Genomic DNA, 22,814 nt, shown 5'->3' with positions numbered 1-22,814 from the left:
TTTATTGGTCTTATGAATCGCCCACCCTGCAAGCAGGCTCTGGGTGATTTACAACCTTGTAAAACATTTTAAAATACAATTAATGCATAGCTAAAATTAAGCACCAATAGAAACAGTAAATTAAACTGAACCAAGATGGCAATATAGTGGTGGTATTCTAGGGTCCCTAATTGCTCAAGGCCTTAAAAGTGAACACTAATACCATAAACATGACTTGGTACGCCACTGGTAACCAGTGTAGCTGGCGCAGCACAGGTTGTATATGTGCTGTCCATGGTGTTCCCTCCAGAACTCGTGCCGCCACATTCTGGACCAGTTGGAGCCTCCGGATCAGTCTCAAGAGCAGGCCAGCGTAGATAATGTAGACAGGCAGATAATGTTGTATTTATAACCTTTAAAGGTCAGAGAGAAATAGCTAATTAAAAATTTGTTAAGTGACCTCATAAACTAATTAGATTAAATATAGTTGCTGACCTATTTAAATCTGTTGAAACACAGAATAAATTTGGGAATTGCTTTGGTTCCATTTTTGTTAAGAATGTACAGTCTGCTCATAAAAAAACTCAGACTTTGATGGGAACTTCAATTTATGCAGTAATACCATGCACTTGAACTCCTGCTGTATCCAACTGTTACAGGAGAAAAGGGATTGTGATTCTGTGGTATTCTATATACATTCCACATTAGAGCCTGGGATCCAAAGAGCTAGCTAGAAGATGCACTCAGAAGCTTGGACACACCCACACGGATTTTAAATATTTGAACCTGTGGCTAATATAAGTGAATGCATTGGTCCTAAAAGATGACTCCGACTATATCGACAAAAGTGTGGTTTGCCTGTGGGGAAATGAGGTATTAGCTTGAAAGCTACTGTATGATAAAGGCAAATATGATAGTTACCTTGGTGAGGACGTGTGGCTGAGATAAAGCAGCCCTACTAAGTATCCATTAACTGGTCACTAGAGCCGATGGGGAGGAAGAGGACTAGGACCTGGTTTCTGTCCAAAGATGGAAGAAGTAGAGTACTGTCATCTTATATGTCTTAGGCAGGCTACTTGAATCAGTGTCCCTGTTTCATGTGGTATATCTTAACCTGATCCCCCTTCACATTTGGCTATCTGTCTTAAGATTCTGAGTCTGAACTATGGAGTGGAACAGCATGCTCCCAACCCCCATCACAGACAAGCCTGATCTATGTTTCTTAGAGCCTAACTAGATGCTGCAAAGTGCACAAATTCTCCATGGGGACTTGCAGTTAAACTGTAGCTCAGGGGTGGCCAAACTGGGGCTTGGGAGCCACATGCAGCTCTTTCACACATATTGTGTGGCCCCCGGCAGGGCAGCTGGGGAAGCAAAGGTGACGCATACTTCGGTCGGGGACCCAACATCGCCTGGTGATCCCAAGCCCCCGGGAGGTAAAGCTTGCTGCGACCAGGGCTAGATCCTTCTCAGTGGTGGCCCCTACCTGGTGGAACGAGCTCCCGGAGGAGATCAGGGCCCTGCGGGACCTTATGCAGTTCCGCAGGGCCTGCAAGATGGAACTCTTCCGCCAGGCTTTTGCATAGGGGCTGCCGCTGCCACCACCACCAATGGTGGCAATATCATCGGGATTAGAAATCGCCCTTGGAAGCTCCGCCACAAATCGCATGGCACTGACAATGTGGGATTGTGTGGGATTGGCTTGAACTATCTGCCGGACAGTGTCATCCCAATGGGGAAGATTTGAAGATGCCATCAAAACCACTCAAGACCATCTTGTTTACAAAAAGCACTTTATTATTGTTACTGTTGTTTTTATTCATGATTTATTGTTTTATCTGCTTTATTTATGGGCGCATGCCCCTTGTAAGCCGCCCTGAGCCCGCTTGCGGGGAGGGCGGGGTAAAAATGTCTAAATAAATAAATACTTTTTCTCTCTTTCTCCCTCCCTCCCTCCTTCCCTTCCCCTCTCCCTCCCTCCTTCCCTCCCCCTCTCCCTTCCTTCCTTCCCCTTCCTCCCATCTATTTGCTTCGTTTCTTTCTTTCTCTTTCCACCTCTCTCTTTTTCTCTCTCTTTTAGACAAATAGATATCATTAGCAAACAAATAAATATCATTGGACAATTAAATATCATCAATATCTGTTTTTCCCCTTTTATTTTTATTTTTGACAGTCTCATTTAATGTTAATAAAAAGCAAATTTGCATGTTTTAAAAATAAAAATGTATGTAATATTTGTTCATGTCTTGAGGCTCTCAAACATCTGTTGTTTATTCTATGTGGCTCTTACGTTGAGCAAGTTTGGCCACTTCTGTTGTAGCTGCAAGTTCACAGTGGCAACTTGTGAGTAAATGTGCAGCAGAGCCCAATTTGGATTGAGACTGCTGCACAGGAGGAGGAATTTCTGCCTTCTCCTCTGTCCCCTTTTCAACAACTGAAACAGCCAGGGGCTGTGAGGGGGCATTGTTTTTTTCTGTGGGGAGCCAGCACATGCCAGCATTCTGTACACGTATTGACTCCTAATGGACCAAATCACTGCGCGTGCCCCCCCTCCCCGCAGTCCTTGGTCTGTTTCAGCCACTGAAAACAGCACAGGGAAAAAGGAGGGGAAAATACAACACCCCCATGTCTTTATCACTATTCATGGGGGAGCAACTGTGGGGGATTTTGATCAAAGGAAAAAATGACCCAAAGGAAAAGAGTTTAGCAGCCTTTCACAGTTCTTGAATCAGAAAAGTAGCTCATTCTCCCATTCCCATTTTATAACCATGTTTCACTTTTTTTAGGGTCAGAAAGTGATCACATGTCTCCAAGTATCCAATCCCGTTTGGTCTCTAGTTGTTTTGGTTTTCCAGAAAGAGTGGGTACTTTAATGCAAGGATCGACAGTGATGATTATACACTTTTCTCTAAACTATTAGGCCCTGCTAATGATGAATTTCTCAGGCCTGCTTGGCGTAATAGGAAATTTAAGGATGATATAATAAACAGAGTTGGTTTGGAGCTGGCTAAATTTGTGATTCAGAGGACCTTTATTCCATTGAATGGTCTTTAGAACATTACCCTATTCCAGCACACAGCTTCCCTCTTTCTCAAAATCAAAATAAAGTTTGTTGATTATGCTGGAGCTCTAGCTCTAGTGACAAGACTAGAACCATAATGGGTTCCATCCCTTGTAATATTCTTGTTAACATGTCTTGCAGTCTGATTCAGTGCTCAACCGTTTGCATAATTTGGATGAGGTATTAAAATTGTTCGGACCCCTTTATGTGAACAAGAACCTTGATAGGACACCCTTCGAAGTTAAGAGGAATAGTGTAGTTGGTTTAATAGTGACTTTAAAAGAATGAAAAGGCAGATTCAACAGAAACTTTGTGAGTTCAAAAGTAATTGTACAATATCAGCCCTTCAAGAGCTGATGGAACCAAAGAAAATGTACAGAGAAGTGATCAAAATGAGGAAATGGAATGGGTACAGTTTCAGAGGGACCGAATTGGATTTTTTTGTTTGTTTTGGGGGGGAAATAATGTAAGCCATTGGAAGTCCGTGTCCTCCATCATTTTAAAAGTTTTGATTGGTCTGTTCATTTGTTTGCTGTTCCCCTAAGGCATGAAATGGTTTACTTTATGATAAGAGGTGCTGGCGGGTTTATTTTGGAGATACTGATGCTGTTACATATCAAAGCCATTCCTCGGTGAATGTAGAAAAACTGGTGTATTTCATTGGACCAATCATGGAAAAAACTTCTACAAGTAATGCAGAAGTCCTGGTGTGGATAAGAGCGGGGTAGGGTGTCAGCCTCCAGGTGGGGCCAGGAGATCTCCCGCTTTTACAACTGATCTCCTGCTGACAGAGATCAGGTCCCCTGGAGAAAATGGCTGCTTTGAAGGGTGGACTCTATGGTATTGGACCATGCTGAGGCCCCTCCCCTCCCCGAAACCCACCCTTACCTGGATCCACTCCCAAAGTCTCCAGGTATTTTCTAACCCAGACCTAGCACCCCTAAGGGGGCGGGGTTAAAATGTGAAGCACCACCCACTGTAAAACCCAATGGATCCATTCTGAGGGACCAGAATGGGCAGCCTCAAGCCTATTGCTATGTTTTTGTCCTGAGTCTGTATTAAAAATAAAGTTTTTAGAAATATGTTACTGGAATCTTAGACCTGCATCTCCATAAGCTTGGTCTTAGTTTGAGAGCTGGGTGAGCTAGAAGTACTTTAAATTGTTTGTTTTAATCACAAATACTTTCTGCCTAGGCTACTCTAAATCTTTGTAAATTTCTTTGGGATTTTGTTTATTTTTACTGTTCTGTACTGTACCTATGAAGGACTATTGTGTGAGAGCTGTTACTGCAAATTACACTATTACAGGAAATAAAATGGGAATTAAGTGACACCTTGCAGAACAACAAAGTTTAATCCTTCATAAACTTTCCTGAGTCAACTTGCTTCATTAGAAGCATTTATTGATTAGCATCTATAGTGTGCAAGGAATAAATTTTTATTGATCATTAAGATGTCAATGAGTTTCTGTTAGTTTTGCTGCTACAGGCTAACATAGGAACCCTGCCAGTATTTCAGGAGTATCTGGAAAGAATTAGAATGCTCAGGGCTCGATTCCTAGCCAAAATGTTAATTACTTGTCTGTCTCTCAAATTTTCTCCCACTCTTCCTCCAAGGGACTTCGTTTGGCTCCATGTTCTCATTGCAAAAAACTTTAAAAACTGGTTGACGGAGCAAGAGTGACTGGTCCAAGAGACCACTCAGTGAACTTCATCGCTGAGTGGGGATTTAAGTGAGGTCATTATTGCTGGGCTCTGATCATTACATGACACTGGCTCTCTCCTTATCAATATGAATACAAAAAAACATTGTATCTTGGTTAGCATATTCTCTTTTCAATTGCAATTAAATTTCAGACAATATGGGTCAGGGGGAAGTGTCATAATCTTACTCCGGGCGCCACCCCCGCCTCTATGACACCCAGCATTCATAACAGATGGTTCTGTATAACAGAAAACCTCTCCTTGTGATCTTCCATATTGTTAGCATGCTACTAGAAGAAACAAGAAGCAAATAAGTGGCATGCTGTGATAGAAGTCTGTTTGGCATGAATAAATATAATAATGAAACAAAGATATCTCGTGAAAGTGGTTATACCACATACTACATGGATAAGTGATATGTTTCAAACTGCCAGCCAATCTGACATGGCAGAATTCTTCCACTTGCTCATATGCTCAAAAGTTTAGTCTAGAGTCATATATGAACATACAGAGCTGCCTTGCACCAAGTCACGCCATTGGTCCATCTGAAGTGGTATTATCTTTGCTGCCCAGCTGTGGCTCTCCAGGGTCTCAGGCAAAGGTCTTTCCAAACAACTGCTACCTAAATTGCTATTGCCAGCAATTGAACCTGAGAGCTTCTGCATGCGAAATGTGTGCTAGTCCACTGACCCGTAATGCTTTGTAAGAATAATCCACATTCAGATGCACCACTTGAATTATTCCTTCTGAGCATCAGTAACTCATACAGATACTCACCAGCCTGCTCTTGAGGACAGATCATTCCATGATGTCTGGATTAATCACACCCAATTCAAAGATGCAAAATTATTTCTTTTTAGCAGATTAGTGGTGCAGAACAGACAGCTTTCTCTGTGGATGTCTGCTTTCGCTGCATGCAGCTGAAACCCTGACTGAATATCATAGAGTGATTATAGTTTTGGTTTTCTTTTTACAGGAAGAAATCTTTCCTATTTTCTGCTCTGTATGCTGCCTTTATATTTGGTGGTCGGCATGTAATGAATAAGAGAGCAAAATTTGAACTGAGGAAACCACTAGTGCTCTGGTCTCTGTGTCTTGCACTCTTCAGGTAAGCCCCTTCTTAAAGGAATTGTTTGCATGCATTTATGGACAGGTTGAAATGAATAAGAACGTTATGGTAACACTATAATTACTAGGTTTTTAATATGCCTGTTGCTTTCCCCCAGCATATCACAACAGGAACGCAAAGAATGCTCCCCAAAGCCAAGTCATATATGAATGAGAAAATTCTGTTGAGCTACCATATGTCCCCTTCACACTGTAAACTTTTCACACAAACTTATACATTTTTCTGGAAAGTACACTTCTTTAGTAAATGTAAGAACTCAGCTTTGCTGAATTTACCAAGGCTGTGTTGGAATTTTTAACAAAACCTGATGATTGCACAGTCCAATGCTATAGCTAGGGAGGGCCCATTGGGTGAATTATTTGTGGCACTAATTCCTCCCACCTAAGATTTTTTATCCCCTCTTATATATATATACATTGCAGACTTTAGCATCAAAGGTGCACCTGTACTGACCACACTCCACTGGGGACAAATCTGGCAAGAGCTCTAGCAAAACAAATGGGTCTTGAGCAAGCATATTTCTCGTGTGGTGAAAGCACCACCATGTGGTAAGGCTGTAGATGTTTAAATCCCTGGCTGCTGTATAACTCCATCTTATCGAGCAGAGATGCTCTCCAAACCACCGGTCCTCACAGACACGGGCTTCTTTCACATCGCTGTCAAGCCCACCCTCCAAAGAGCAAAAGACAGCATACATGCTTCTCCCCTTCCCTCCATTTTGTCCTCACAATAACTCCATGAGGTAGTTTAGGGTGACAGTGTGACCTCCCAAAGGTTACCCAGTGAGCTTTAAGGCTGTACAGTTAAACAATATATTGAAGTAAATTAGTATTTGTACTTCCAAAATTCCATTTTGTACTTTTTAAACATTCTGGAACACTTAGTTATATTGGAATTCTCCTTACTGATCTGCTGTAAGGCCAGTTTTTCAGATTTTCATTCATGCTGAACTGCTAATGACCAAGGGCCATTTCGCCAGACTCAAGGACAAGCAAGATCTGAGGAAATCTATTAGTTTAAGGCTCTGTAATTGCCAATTGTTTTATGGGCCTGGTCAATTTATTGTAATTGCTTGCACCCAAACTGTCAAGTACCTTCTCAGTAATTTCTGTTCCATTTATTTTCTGTTTTATAGTTTTAGTCTTGTTGGGTAGGTTGACTCGTCTTCTTACTTTTTTAGTTTTCACATGATTTGCCTAAGATAATTTTCATCTTGAGAATATATTGAAGCAGCAAGTATTATAGTTGCTATAAAAACTTTGATCTGGTAAGACCCTTAAATTTCCTCTTAAGAACAGGTATTCTGCTGCCAGCGGGTAGGAGGATTATGCTTCAAATCTCCAGATTACTGCCATTATCCCAAAGAGATACTGTTAGGAGTGAAGGCTTTTTCAGTAATAACACAGGACTATTTCCCCAAAGAATCCTTTAAGGATTATTTAAATATTATATCATGCTTGTGAATTCCTCTGAGGTAATTTTAAAGATTCTTAAATGTCTTCACTAATTCTCAGGATGATATTTCTTGCCAAACATAGGGTTTAAGCTAAAAACTGAATCTTGCCCAGGTATGTGTGCATCCTTGTGTCTTTAAAAAAAATAAAATCTGGTTGCTTCTCCCTTTAAACATGTTACTTTACAGGACCAATCCCCAGTGTGTCACCTCTGGCCACCACAGTGCCCACCAGTGTGTTTCTTGTCGCCTGATTATTTATTTGCTTCATTCATCATCCACCTTTCAAACTGAGCCTCAAGGCAGATTACGGAGTTATAAAAACAAGGCAGTAAAGGCCATTGTAATATACACAATGAACAATGCGATAAAACTGGATTACATAATTAAAGAATTATGGGGAAATGTATAATATCCCATAAATTGGAGTTCAAGAACATTGATGAAATAAACTGGATTTCACATTAGACGGCATTGTAATAAAGACAGTGTAACATATCCAACAAACAATGGAATACAACAGGAGAGGAAGAGAAAACTGCCTAATATTTGTACAGGCATTGAAAATTAGAGCCTGTTGCCTGTCTAGATTATGCCAGGATTATGTTTTCCACGTCATTATTTTTTCTATAAAAATGCCCTCCTGAATATAAATTCTTGAGTCCCGGTGATATCATCAAAATAGTCTTGAATGGGACAGAAAAGAAAAATCAGGTGGTTCTGACTAGCAAACCACTAAATTTAGCCTAGGCAGATACACCCAGGGTTCTTTTTGTAGCAGGAACTCCTTTGTATATTAGGCCACACACCCCTGATGTATCCAGTCCTCCAAGAGCTTACAGTAGCCCCTGTAAGATGAGCTCTGTAAGATCTTGGAGGATTAGCAACATTAGGGGCATGTGGCCTAATATGGAAAGAGTTCCTGGATACACCAGTAGGGTTCCCAACTCTTAAGTAGGGAAATACCTGGTTTTTAGGAGGTAGAGCCTGAGGAGGGTGGGGCTTGGGGAGGGACCTCCTTAGTATATTGTGCCATGGAGTTTGCCCTCTCAAGTTGCCATTTTCTCCAGGGGAACTGATCTCTGTCATCTGGAGTTTGTTTGTAATTCTGGGAGATCTCCAAGCCCCGTCTAAAGCATGGCAACCCTATGCATCAGTTGTGCACTCTCACCTTGGCCGTGGACACAAATTTAGTGCCTCTGGACCTGGCAATCCCTCCCCTTGGCTATGCAGGGAACAAACCTTTCCCTTTCTTCAAAACCTGAAACTGACCAGCATCTCTTCCCAAAGCAAAGAGCTGATCATAAGAACATAAGAGACGCCAATGTTGGATCAGGCCAAAGGCCCATCCAGTCCAACACTCTGTGTCACACAGTGGCCAGAAATACCAGTACCATCAGGAGGTCCAGCAGTGGGGCCAGGACATTAGAAGCCCTCCCACTGTTGACCCCCCCAAGCACCAAGAAGACAGAGCATCACTTGCCCCAGAGCCCCTAGCTATACCTTGTGGCTAATAGCCACTGATGGACCTCTGCTCCATATGCTTATCTAATTCCCTTTTGAAGCCGTCCATGCTTGTAGCACCCACCACTTCCTGTGGCAGTGAATTCCATGTGTTAATCACTCTTTGGGTGAAGAAGTACTTCCTTTTATCCGTTCTAACCCGACCGCTCTGCAGTTTCATGGAGTGCCCACGAGTTCTTGTATTGTGAGAAAGGGAGAAAAGTACCTCTTTCTTTACCTGCTCTTTCCCATGCATAATCTTATAAACCTCGATCATGTCACCCCTCAGTCGTCTTTTCTCCAAGCTAAAGAGCCCTAAGCGCTTTAACCTTTCCTCATAGGGAAAGTGTTCCAACCCTTTTATCATTCGAGTTGCCCTTTTCTGCACTTTTTCCAAAGCTATAATATCCTTTTTAAGGTGTGGTGCCCAGAACTGCACACAGTATTCCAAATGAGGTCTCACCATTGATTTATATAGGGGCATTATTATATTGGCTGATCTGTTTTCAATACCCTTCCTAATAATCCCCAGCATAACATTGGCTTTTTTTATTGCAGTCACACACTGTCTCGACATTTTCAGTGAGTTATCTACTACAACTCCAAGATCTCTCTCTTGCTCAGTCTCTGCCAGTTCAGACCCCATCAATGTGTATTTATATTTAGGATTTTTGGCTCCAATGTGCATCACCTTGCACTTGGCCACATTGAACCCCATTTGCCATGTTGACGCCCACTCGCCCATCCTTGACAGATCCCCTTGGAGTGCCTCACAATCCTCACTGGTTTTCACCACCCTGAACAACTTTGTATCATCCGCAAATTTAGCCACTTCACTGCTTACTCCCATCTCCTTTACCCTTCCCCCATTTCAGACATTTTGTTACTGGCTGCACCTCTTACAACAGCAATTTTGTGACCTCCCAACAGCCATTTTAATGGGAGTGCCCACTACCCTTCCTCAGCATTACTAAAGTGCCTACAGGTTCGATGAGATTGGGGACCTCTGGCTTTAAAGATGTATTTATTTATTTTATCTATTTATACCCTGCTTTCTCCCCAAAGGGGACCTGAAGCAGCTTACAACATTATGCCTCTCTCCCTCCCACACAACAACACTGAGAGGTTAGACTAGGCTGAGAAAGAGGGACTGGCCCAAGGGCACCCAACACGCTTCCATGACAGAATGGGGGTTCAAACCTGTGTCTCTCAGGTCCTTTTCTGACATTCTGACCACAACACAACACTGGGTGTAAAGTACGCCTGGCTTTGACATGTTGATTTAGAAATGTTTCATTTACTCCACCATGATATAACAGAGTGGATGAGCAAATGTAGCAGCTACCAATGATGCAAGGCAAGCATACTCTTTCTTTTATATACCAAGACAATTAATTATCTGGTTTAAATATTGCATTTGACCTGAATTACTAGGTTGCCTTAGATTCAGGTGGGTAACCATTTTGGAATAATAACAACAACAACATGGCAATGTGTGTAGAATAGCCAGGAGATCCTAAGACTGTCTTGCAGCCAAATGTTCAAGCTCTTTTAGTGTTATGCACCACTAGGTGGTGAGCTAGACTTGTTTTTAAGGCAAGAGACTTTTCAGAGGTGGTTTGCCATTGCCTGCCTCTGCATCACGGCCCTGGTATTCCTTGGAGGCTGCCCTTCCAAATACTAGCCAAGGCCAACCCTTCTTAGCTTCCGAGATCTGACGAGATTGAGCTAGCCTGGTCAGGCCATTTTGGTCTGAAGCAGCAGAACAAAGTTTGAGTCTAGTGGCACCTTTAAATCCAACAAAGTTTTATTCTGGGTATAAGTTTTCATGTGCATGCACATGCAAAGCTTTGTTAGGCTCCCCTAGGGAAGCCACATGTGTACCCATGTACAGTAAGTCTCTAGAGAAATTTATATTTAACGTCGAGTCACTGCTGACTTATGGTGACTCTGTAGGATTTTCAAGGCAAGAGATGTTCAGGGGTAATCTCTCACCCAAGTACTAATCTGGGCTAATCCTGCTTGGCTACCAAGATCTGATGACATTAGGCTAGTCTGGCCTATCCAGGTCAGGACCACCAGAGAATACGTGGGTGGGATTTACCTGTTCATTTAAGGAGCAAACAGGTGAAATAAAAAGAAAGTTTAAATGTGTTGTAGCATGCCTGTACCTTTAATGCTGGCGTGTCACCGCTCTACTGGACTAGCCAACTGGTCAGTGCCACCTCCTCCCACTGGAGATCCTATTAGGGATCTTTATTTCACCACAGCAGCCAATTGCCTGAGGCAGGAGATTGAGCGGCTTCCATAGAAGCCACTGAGGGACAGGAGCCAGCCTCAGCAGGAAGAGGAGGGAGTAGTAATAGCTAAGAAGCCATTAAGTGAGTGGGCAAAAGTGGGAAAGGAAGCACTTAGTGAGACAAAAGAAGCACAAACTTCAACCATCCCAAGAAACAAAGCCTACAAGAGAATGGAGGAGGTGATGGTAGCGTCCTACTGGCAAGCCATTGAGGAGGAGGACAATAATATGCTAACATTCAATTTACTGATACGCTCTGTCCAGAAAGCCCTGTTAAGAAGAAGTCAGTGCGTCTGAACAAATCGAATACTGGTATATCATCCTAGCACTATGAGCCAGGGATGCTCAGACATCCACTGATTCAGCTCACATCCTGTTCACCAACTATGAACAGGAAGAACAAATTTAGAGTCCAGTGGCACCTTTAAGACCAACAGGGAGCAGATTCTTTGATTACAGGTTTAACCAGGGGTCGTTTGGGGCCGGAGCGCCCCGGCAGCCCCGCCCCCACGTGATCTTTCCATTATATTCTATGGGGCCATAGAATATAATGGAAGCATTGCGCCGCCACTGCGAGCCAGGAGAGGGCGGGGGTGGGCTTCAGGAGCCTCCCAAGGAAGGCACGGGGAGGCATTGAAATGTCTCCCTTCTCTCTCCCCAGCCCTTCCTGGCTTGCTCGCCAGGCAGGCGAGCCACGAGAGGGCGGGGGTCAGCTTTAGGAGCCTTCCTCTGTTCATCCGCTTGGGCAGGCGAGCCGAGGAAGGCACGGGGAAGAATTTAAATGTCTCCCCGCTCTCTCCCCAGCCCTTCCTGGCTCACCCGCCAGGCAGGCGAGCCAGGAGAGGGCAGGGGGGGCCCAGAAGCAGGCTGGCTGGGGAAGCAAAAAAGGGGGGAGGCATCTTCAAAAGCCTCCCCTTCCCTTCCCCAGCTGGCCTTGCAAGGTGGGCTGGGGGGGGGAGCGAAGAGAGAAGGGGTTTAAAGTTTAAACCCTTTCTCTCTGGACTCGCGCCGTAGTGGCAGCGCGATCTTTCCATTGTATTCTATGGCCCCATAGAATATAATGGAAAGATGACTTCTCTCTTAGCTTCCCCCCCCCCCCCCCCACAGTCCGCCTTGGCAGGCCAGCTGGAGAAGGAAAGGCTTTGGAAGATGCCTCCCCCCTTTTGCTTCCCCTTCTGACATCACTTCCGGTGATGTCAGGGGGTGTGGCATATGCTAATGAGCTATTATGCTTATTAGGTATGCTAATAAACTCCTGCCGCTCTTTTTCTACAAAATGACCCCTGGGTTCAACAATTTGTTGATCCATTTGTGGCTGTACAGCAGGCACGTTACTGTATTCCTTCCTAACAGAACAGTACAGGCAAGAAGCTTTTTATGCATCCAGGGCTGGGGGGGGGGGTTGAATTTTTTTTGAAAATTGGTAATTGCTATTGTGAAAGTACACACCAAAAAAGGGTGTTTTTAAAAAACTTTTTAAAGGTTTTTTTTAAAGTTTTTTAAGGCTTTTTTTTTAAAAAAAATGAAAACTGGGAATTCAGGGATTGTATAGTGCACCCTTTGGCATTAGCACTTACCAGTTTTCAAAGGAAAGCCCTCTGATGGCACAGTAGGGGAAATGGGGGCTCGCTGTCATGGAAACAGTCATAAACAGTTAATTCAGCCAAAAAGCATACAAATCAATCATAAATGCTATGTGTTTTGGGGTTTTTTATTCATACTATTCGGTGTTTGTCTAAGCAGTCCTTAGCAATATTAATAGCTACCAGTCTGTTTGGATTGGATTGGATTTGGGCACATGCTCAGTTTTGAAGAAAAATATGCAGACTTGTTTGGCAGAGGTTCCAGTGGTTCAGTGTGAACCAAACAGACCAGGTTATAGGCTTATGTCTGATTGGGACATTCAGACACAGATTGGTTGACTTTCTAATGTGTCAAACTCCTCTCAGACAGCTAGGGGCAGCGAATATGCACGGGGGTGGCAGTGTCTCTGCCAGTCTATTCACTTTCACTTGACTATTGGAATAGACCTCCTATACCCACACTGATACATATCACTGTACATGCTACAGGGCTCTTCTCTGGTGATTAGGAGAAGGGGAGGGAGAAGTATGGGGCTTGTTATTTTATTTTGGTTTTAACTGAAATTGTTTTTTAACTATTGCTGTAAACTGCCTTAAACCATGAGGAAAGGCAGGGTATAAATGTGATGGTTAGATGGATAGACAGACGGACGGACGGACGGATTTTATTTATCAAATTTATATCCTGGTCCTTCTCCCCTGAATGGCACTTGAATGGTATGGGAATTCTTTCCCAACAGTCTAGTGAAGGTGCATAAACTAGACTGGGACCTGTTTCTGTAATCTGTGTTTCCTCTCCCCCCCCCCCCCCCCCCCAGTTACACAAACATACATGCACGCTCTCTGTAAAAGATTGCTCAAAAGAGACTTAGCAGCTCTGGTTAAATAAAAACTTCAATAAGGAGGAAAAAATAGGGAAATTAAAGAGATTTATTTAAAATGCATCTGTTTTAAATAAGAAAGGAAAAGTGCAATAGGATATTTCCGTTACTGCTACTCAGTAATACAAAATGTGCTATCCCGCGTAGCATGTCATATTGCCGGCTCTGTTTAATTGTTCTATTCCTTTTAAAGTGTTCAGTCTTCCACACATCTATTGTTCCTAACAAAGGAGGGAAAACTAATGTGGAGTGATTGTTCTGTGGAATGCTATTGAGCTTCACTCTGGGATCACTCTGCCATGAATGAAAAGTTAAGGTGCAAAGAGAGGGGAAAATAATCAGGGACTGTATTTTTCATTAACTATTTGTTGTCTTATGTGAGAAGGTTTTATATTAAATGTAGTCTTTCTCCTTCTATTAGTGTGTACACAGAGAGAGATACATAAAGACATGTCCCAATCGGACTGAAACATATTTGTGCCTCAAAATAATAACAACAACAACAACAACAATAATAATAATAATACTACAACACTGTTCCCTGCTGATGATTAGTCTGTGTCAGGTGGGATAAAATTTTCCAATTATATAAAATCAAAAGATGGGATAAAATTATCCAAAACACAGAGCAGCTGCAAAAAGAGAGAGAGAAGAGTCATATGATGTTTGTAACTCTCTTTTAGGAATTGCTTGAAGGGGACTTAAGCAAATCTGGATAGTTAAACTCTTCATTAAGGAAAAAATAATGAAATGTGCCTTGATGTTATTTATAGTCATTTGCATGATTAATATAATAAAAATGTCATGCATAGTATACAATCATAATTGTAGTACAATTGTATCTACCTGTCCTGTCCTGTACGTCTTTGTTTGGAGTGTGGGGAATGGCAGCAGCAATATTCTGTATTCTTGAGTCCTCTCTGTAAACCTGCTCTAACACGGCTTCTCAGGCCTTGTGCAGAAGGTCTGTTGGTGTGTGGACTCGCCATGTGGGGAGGGAGACAGCAGGAGCACACTGGCCCAACCCTTCCTCCATGGGATCACTGAGTCGGCTGCACAGTGAACTCACGGAGAGAGTACCTGTGTGGATGCCTCCTCCCTGTGATCAGCAACACTCGTTTCCAAATGCTGCTGATCATGGGCAGGGAGCGTACATATGGACACTTTCTTCACACATTCTGACGACTTGGCAATTGCACAGAGGAAGGGGGCAAGGCCAGTGCACTTGCGCTCTCTTTTCCTCCCTGTGTGGTGAGTCAACATATGGTTGGATTGTCTGCCCGGGGTTATCGGCTCCAGTAAATCTTGCAAGACCTGTGCTCCATATAGATGCATCATAGATGCAGGGAAATAAGTTTCCATAAATATCCTCAAGCATGATTTAGCCTTATAAAAAGGACTGTGTGTGTGTTTGTGTGTGTGTGTGTGTGTGTAAAACCCCTAGCCATCTTTTTGCTTAGAACCTCTTCCCTGGTCTCTCTGAACCTGTCTAGCTTTTTGGCATGCTAATCACTGCCTGTTCTTTGTGTTCTCTTTATGGTCGTGAAGTATATTCGGTGCTGTTCGAACGGGTGCTTATATGCTATACATTTTGATGACCAAAGGGCTAAAAACGTCCGTTTGTGACCAGAGTTTTTACAATGGACCTGTCAGCAAATTCTGGGCGTATGCGTTTGTTCTAAGCAAAGCACCAGAACTAGGTGAGTGCCTCTTCTCCTGACTTCTTCTTGGGGATGTATTTTTGTTTTAGCTGCCCTCTTGTGCAACTCAAAACCATTTGAATCTATTCTGGAATGATTTTCTGTTTCCCTGCACTTCATTTCCCCCATTATATGTACACACATTTCAGTGTTGCTCATGTACCAATGGCATTCAAACGGCCATAAATGAACAAGGGAATCTGCAACAAAAACGAGCTGAACAAAAAGACTTGCAATTGAGGAGGGGTCATGGCTTAGTGGTAGAGCGTCTGCTTGTCACTCAGAAGGTTCCAGGTTCAGTCCCGGGTCTCCAGTTAAAAGGACCAGGTTGTAGGCAATGTTCACTCTAAGTTGTGGATGATGCGAAAGACCTCTGCCTGAGACCCTGGAGAGCCGCTGCCAGTCTGAATGGATGATACTGACCTTGATGGACCAACAGTCTGATTCAGTATAAGGCAGCTTCATGTGTGTTCATGTGTTAGAGCATAAAGCAGCAAAAAGAAATGAAAAAGGGCATATCCATATACCCATATTCTTAGCTCATGCCATTTTGATTTGGATTAGTAGGACTTGTGGATTCTTTTAGCAGTGCTGTTGCTTCACTGTGTTCTAGTCTTGCCCTTGAGCTGGAAAGTGGCATTCCAGCAGCAACATGAAGCCCATTTATTTAGTTAGTTGTTTGTTTGTTTGTTTAGATTTACTAGGCCGCCCTTCCCTAGAAACAGGGCTCAGGGCAGCTTACAACAAAATGATATACACATCTCAAGTTAAAACTAAGTTAAAAACCCAGTAATTACCTATAAGTAAAACAGCATATATAAGATGGTGGGAAAGATTCCAGCTCCCCAGCCTCCCTGGGGGAGGGGTTACGAGGGATGGGGGATCATGTAAGAGTGCCAAGGACGCCCCATCACAGTCCTCAACCGAAGGCCTGCAGGGTGCAGATGTCTTCTGGCAGAGCATTCTACCAGGCGGGGGCCAGGGCCCCGGGGGGAACTCCTCCCCGACGTGCGCGTCACCCAAAAGTGATGTTATGATGCCGGGCACACTGGGGGCGGGGCCATGGCCATACAAGGGAAAACTCTATGGCGACCCCGCCATCAAGGTAAGTTCCACTTGGCAACCCTATCGAGGACAGCCAGACTTCTCTCGGGCCGGGGACCACCAGGAAGTTCTTATTACCTGAGCATAACACTCTTTCGGGGTATACTGGGAGAGGCAATCCCGAAGATATGCAGGTCCCTGACCACTAAAGGCCTTAAAGGTCAAAACCAGAACCTTGAACCTGATCCGGTGCTCCACTGGAAGCCAGTGCAGCTCGTGCAGCACTGGTTGAATGTGTGCTGTCTTAGGGGTCCCAGTAAGGACCCGTGCGGCTGCATTTTGGACCCATTGGGGCTTCTGGATCAGGCACAAGGGCAGGCCCGCATAGAGCAAATTACAGTAATCCAGCCTGGAGGTGACCATTGCATGGATTACCATGGTTAGGGCAGGGCGAGACAGCAAATAGTCAATCCAGCCACAAGTTTAAGCTTTCACTGCTGCAGGGGTTCTTCTGTATCTCCCGTAGCCTTCTGCATTCTGCAATTATTTATTTTGGACTAGTCTCATCAGAATCACGTAGATGAGTAACACAAACCACCTTCTGTTGTCAACTGCAAGTTATATAACATCTGACAGAATAGAAGAATATATGAAGCAAGTATTCAGCTTCCATGGTATGGGAGTAAGGAGGTTTGTGTAGTCCAGGTAACTGCAGATTTGGTTTGGGGGTTTTGGCATGTAAGAAAGCTCTAAATGTGTTCACTTCTAAAAATATATTTTGAGAACATAGCCTGAATGAAAGCAGTCAAAAGATGGCATAAGACCATTGAGTCCAGAGTCCAAAATTAAACAACTGAACCACTGCTCACAGAGACCAAAGACATTTTGGTTTAGGAGAGAAAAGAGCCAAGCAGTCCCATCCTATATACATGTTTATTCTCTAAGTGCCCACCTCCAATTAGACTTAGTCCCAAGTAACTATGTGTTGTTGGCTTGCATCCTAAATGCTTCCCTCACATTGCCAAGTCAGGTTTGAACCTTGCTGAGACAGCTGAAATTGAAAACTTTAAGGAGGGCCGTTTGAATGGATTTTAAATAAGTTTTGTGGCATCTTTAGTACTCACCTTTTCCATTAAATGTCATGTAAATATTAACTTTCCTGTTAGACCCCCCCCCCAAAGTCACAACGTAGTCTGAGAAATAGATCTAACAAGCTGCTTATCTAGAAATGAAGGTTACTTGCAGCAGGCAAGTGGCTAAATGCAGAATACGCCTGGCTAATGTGTCTTTCCAACAAAGCAGAAGAAAACTCTCCATTGTATTTCTTTCTCCACCTCCTCAAAAATGAAAACAGATGTGGGGGCACTTGATTCTTCTAAAGATTTATTTTCATTGCTTTTAAAAAAAAAATTGGGCCCATGAAGCATCTATTGCTGCAATCATATGTATGTATTTGGCAATAAAGTCCCATTGAAAGCATTGGGAACTAGTTTGAGCATGCATGCAGAACATCAGGCTGTAAAAGAGAAAAATCTCTTCTTCCTCAGACATACCAGAGACACTGTGGGTAGGACTGCGAACCTTCAGATGAAGACTGGAGATGTCATCTGATCTCCAGACTTCAGTGATCAGTTCCCCTGGAGAAAACAGCTGCTTTGGGGGATGGACTCCAGGGCTTATACCCTGCTGAGGTCCCTGATCAGCCCAAGCCCCACCTCCCACCCTTCATCTCCCAAATCTCCAGGAATTTTCCAACCTGACATTGGCAACCGTAACTGTGGGCCATACTTAAATGGTTCCTATTTAGTGCGGTTTCTTCACCAGCCCTTTCAGAAAGCTTTTAAGCAACAAACCCATCAGGTTTGCCGTAATATGCACATCCGTGTTTGCTTATCCTGAGGTTTCCATGTGGTTCCAATTAGAAACAGGAAACAATGATTCAGCAGACTGTACACAGTGCTTGTTTCTGAGGAAACCTCACAGAGATGCAGACTTCACTGCATAATGATGAATGTTAAGATTGTGTTGTTTCGTTGATTTTTTTTTCATCACAGAGCAAGGGAAGGGAAAAATCTACAGCCTTTATGTGTCAAGAGTCTTTGAATCCCTACTGTTTGATATATATGAAAATCTACTGAGATTTGACTAAATTAGCCCTGTGATAGCTTATGGAAATGTGGCAGCATTTCTGCAGCTAATGAAGCAGTCAGGAAGCGGGGGGGGGGGGGGGGGGGGGGGCGTGTGTGCTTTATTGCTGATTTAGGTTGTTCTCCTGAGCACGTTTATACTGTTGGGGTTACCGCCAACAGACGTTTTTGCAATACGTGTTTAGGATAGAAATATTAGTAACTGAGGCCCAGTTTTCATTCCACCCCTTATTAATATTCTTTATTTGAGTTTCAAAGAATACACATGCAGAGAAATATATTTTGTGTCTTGGAATTTGCCCCAGGCTCTTTTTTTCTTCCAAACCTCTGTGGCTTTACATTGATTGATATGTAGTAGGCAAATACGAAGAGATGTAATAAAAACGAGGACTGGTTTGAACATGGAGAGAGAATGTTAACAGAATAAAAGGCACGTTTCTGCCACTGGAAAAGGTGGGTTTGCAGGACGGAATAAAATCTAACGCTTCCATCTTAAACTTTGACCTGGTTCAGAAAACCATGGAACTAGTTGTGTGATCCCAAGCTATAGACTTGTGTTTTTCCTGCCAAGCAGCATCCATTCCACATAGCAACATGCTTTTCAAAACTGAGGAGTGTTTGAAAAGCACTTTATGATATGACATTTTTTTGGGGGGGTGTTTAGAGAAAAATAAGCTAAAGATTCTGTCATGCCAGCACAAGCTCTTTCCGAGACCTTAAGCAGCCTTTTAGTCCATTGGCACTGATCCAGCAAGTCCCGTTGCGTTTGCCAGAAGTAGCACATGCAGAGCCAGAGACTTCTGTTTACTTTCAGTGGCCCAAAAAACAGATACATCGTGTGTGAAATTCTGCTTTATTTAAAAGGTGTTCTGTGGTTTGGCAGGGAACTGCTGGAGCAAAAATATAAATAAAACACCTGGATCTTTGTATCACAACTGTTTTGGGGGAGGAAGGGCTGAGGCATTACAGTCCTGTCACTGGACTGTACCTCCTCAGTATTCACATAAGTAGGATGTGGGTCATAATAAAGAGTCCTTGTTTGAAACTTCTTGTTCATGGTACATATCGCTGTGAGCAGAAGGCCGGTGGTAAGCTTAGATGTGGATGTGATATTCATACCGGGGGAATTTCATACCAGCACCTCCCTTAAATGGTACAGTCCTGTGTGAGGGCAGTTTCATCTTGGGCCAGTGAATGTTATTTTAATAGGTCAGAAGGTCAAAACAGATGCCATGGAGATCCTGAAACTGTCCGTTTTTAAAAACAAATTACAAGGCTCAGATTTGGATTAGAATCAGGATCAGGTGTGGGGGGAATAGGGAATTTAACTCTCTATCCCCACATGGTTTTGCTAATCAAAAGAATCTCCCCCGTTAGCTTTTAAACTGAAAGGGACAGGTACCAATTTATAGTTTTTCTTCTTTTTTTCCCTTTAAAGTTGTGGGGAGCTCAGTTTAAGTTTGTGGAACTGAGGGGGTAAAGATGTTAAAACCCTCCCCATCCAAGTGCATTCTTAATCAGGGCCTTGCATTGCTATAATTAAGTTTAAAGAGACACCGGGAAGATACTGTCATAGATACTGGTCAGTCATCTTGGTCCAGTCATCTAGCCAAGCAGACAGTAGTGACCTTGGTGTAGCCCAGTGGTCTGTCTCAGTTGCCCTCTGCCGATGACATTATGGGTGCGTTGGAACCGGTGCAGTTTATGCCGGCAGAAACGCGATCAGACTCACCCTCCTGTCTGCGGAGCCCTCCGGTGGACGCCCGCTCACACGCTGCGGGCGTCGGCATTTGTTTTTTTTTTTAAAGGACTGTTTGAGCATGCGCACAGGCAGCCATTCAGAGAATGGCGATTTTTGCGCATGCTCAAACCCCCCCTTACATTTAAACTTTAAAGGTAAGCACTTACCTTTAAAGTTTAAAGCCCAACCTGGCCTCGTTTCAGTCCCGGACTCCTCTGGGACGGTAAAGTAAGGGCTTTTTTTTCTTCTTCACAAACGCTCGGGGCGAAGCTTCGCCCAAGCGCATATCGCTTAGAGTTAAAAAAAATGGCGGGGGAAAGCTGGAAGCCTCAGGCTTCTGACGGAAGTGGCTAGGCACCGGTGGAGAGCGATCAGACACCGGTTTGTATCGGAAGCCACCGTTGCACTCTGTTTACCACCACTTGGGACCTAGTGGCAGAGTACAACGGTGTAAACGGCTTTGTAACAGTTAGGGACGGGAGGCAGATGTTCGTCATGTGAACGCCGGTAAGTACACCGGTTGGAATCGTCACCTATTCCGTTACAAATGCCGCGTCTGAACGCACCCTATAAGCATTGGAATAAGGAACACAGAAGGGGAACACTCATGATAACTCCTTCTGTGAGCGATTGCTGCTAGTCTTGTTGTTTGTTATTTACTTTGTTTATACCCTGCTTTTTCTCCAGTGAGGACTCAAAATGGCTTACATCATTTTCCTCTCCTCCTTTTTATCCTAACAACTCTGTGAGGTAGGCTAGGGTGATAGGGTGGCTGGCCTAAGGTCACCCAGCAAGCTTCCATGGCAGAGTAGAGATTCAAAAATGGGCTCTCCAAGATCCTAGCCTGCTACTCTGAGCTCCACACCACACTTGCTCGCTGTTAGACACATAGCCATTAGCCATGTTTAGGTCATGTGTCGCATACCATCATAAAAATGACTTGAGTCCAAGTCTTTTCTTAAAAGGTGGAAACCAGGTAATTTTGAAGCACAATCTGATTTTTCCCATATCTTTGATTGACTACATAGTCCACTGTCAATCTACTTTCAGTGCACTTTCCAACTGGATTTTTATTGTGTGAACTGGCAAAATCCAATTCAAAAGTGCATTGAAAGTAGATTATTTCGTGTGTGTGACTGCAGCCTTTATTTCACAAAGACCCCAAAACAGGTTGACGAAATCTCTTTCCAACAGCTTCACAAATCATTCTCAACCACAAACTGAACATAAGAGTCTCCAAACACCCTAATATTTCATGAGTTTTGACAATAGGGTAATGTACCAACATGCTAATTCTGTATAACCTTGTACCCTCATCTTAAAAATGTACAGTACTTGTTGTCTTCTAGCTTCAATTCTAATTTCTTTCATTTCTTTTTTTCGTTTTAACAGGTGATACAATATTTATTATTCTTAGGAAACAGAAGCTCATTTTCCTCCATTGGTACCACCACATTACGGTACTACTATATTCTTGGTACTCTTACAAGGACATGGTGGCCGGTGGCGGCTGGTTTATGACCATGAACTACGGAGTACATGCCGTCATGTACACTTACTACGCCTTGCGGGCTGCTGGCTTCAGAGTATCCCGCAAGTTTGCCATGTTTATCACTTTGTCACAGATCACCCAGATGTTCATGGGCTGCATCATCAACTACCTGGTCTTTGCTTGGATGCAACAAGGCCAGTGCCCTTCGCACGTCTCCAACGTCATGTGGTGTTCTCTCATGTACCTCAGCTATTTCGTGCTCTTTTGCCATTTCTTCTTCGAGGCGTACATCGGCAAAACCAGAAAAGCAAGGAAGGCTGAGTAGAACCTAGAAAGCGAGATGGAAGCTGCAGCTCAGGTCACCCAAAAAACAACAACACAGAGAATTTTTGAGAAAAAACAAAAATGGCACAAGGAAACATTTGTATATGGTGCATCTAAAACTCAGCAGCTAAGGGGGGCAGCTAGGCTTGTTGAAACCAGTAAGTTTATGATCCTGTTTGGGTGAGGACTCACTGAATTATCTTGCATCGCAAAAAAAGACTGGTGGCGATAAGACATCTTCCTTCTGGCATCTATCCGCTCTTAAAATGCAAATTTTAAAAAAAGGAAAGAAAAGCAAAAGAAGATAATGATTTTGCAAAATAAAAATATAAAAATAACTTGTTTCCCTGATAATAGATGACTTTTATTTTTAAAAAAACCCTAATTATTTCTATATCCTTTATAAACTTTTTTATTTTAAAAAGATGCAACGCTTGAACAACAGTTAAGTCGAGGGAAGACATAGTTTGTGTCAGGTGAACATATGAAGCTGCCTTGTACTGTCAGAGCATTGGTCCACCCAGCCTGATATAGTCTCATTTGATTGGCAGCCACTTGCCAAGGTGTCAAGCAGATGTGCTGCAACCTGAGATCCTTTCAGAACTGGGAATTCCAGCATTGAACCTGGGACTTTCTGCATGCAAAGCATCTGCTCTGCCACTGAGCTATGGCCTCTCCCCAAATGATGCCAGTGTCCTTGCAAAGTTTAATAGCTTTTTTTTCTTGAAAGGTTGGCCCCTCAAAGCCCAGATGCAGAAACAAAAAGCTGACTGCT

At 43.3% G+C, this 22,814-nt stretch overlaps 1 protein-coding gene across 1 annotated transcript in view; it reads left to right on the top strand.

Moving 5' to 3' along the window:
- ELOVL6 (ELOVL fatty acid elongase 6) overlaps positions 1–22,324 on the top strand; it is a 109,999-nt gene extending 87,675 nt beyond the window's left edge. The window contains exons 2-4 of the mRNA XM_015425831.1: positions 5,720–5,851; positions 15,140–15,291; positions 21,616–22,324. Of these exons, the coding sequence (XP_015281317.1) occupies positions 5,720–5,851; positions 15,140–15,291; positions 21,616–22,040 (709 nt within the window). The 3' untranslated portion in view covers positions 22,041–22,324. The remainder of the gene's footprint in view (positions 1–5,719; positions 5,852–15,139; positions 15,292–21,615) is intronic.
- Positions 22,325–22,814: the final 490 nt, after the last annotated feature.

This window comes from Gekko japonicus, unplaced genomic scaffold, assembly GCF_001447785.1.
Source record: "Gekko japonicus isolate JY-2015 unplaced genomic scaffold, Gekko_japonicus_V1.1 scaffold2242, whole genome shotgun sequence".
Taxonomy (NCBI): Eukaryota; Metazoa; Chordata; class Lepidosauria; order Squamata; family Gekkonidae; genus Gekko; species Gekko japonicus.
This window is presented reverse-complemented; position numbering and strand designations above follow the sequence as displayed.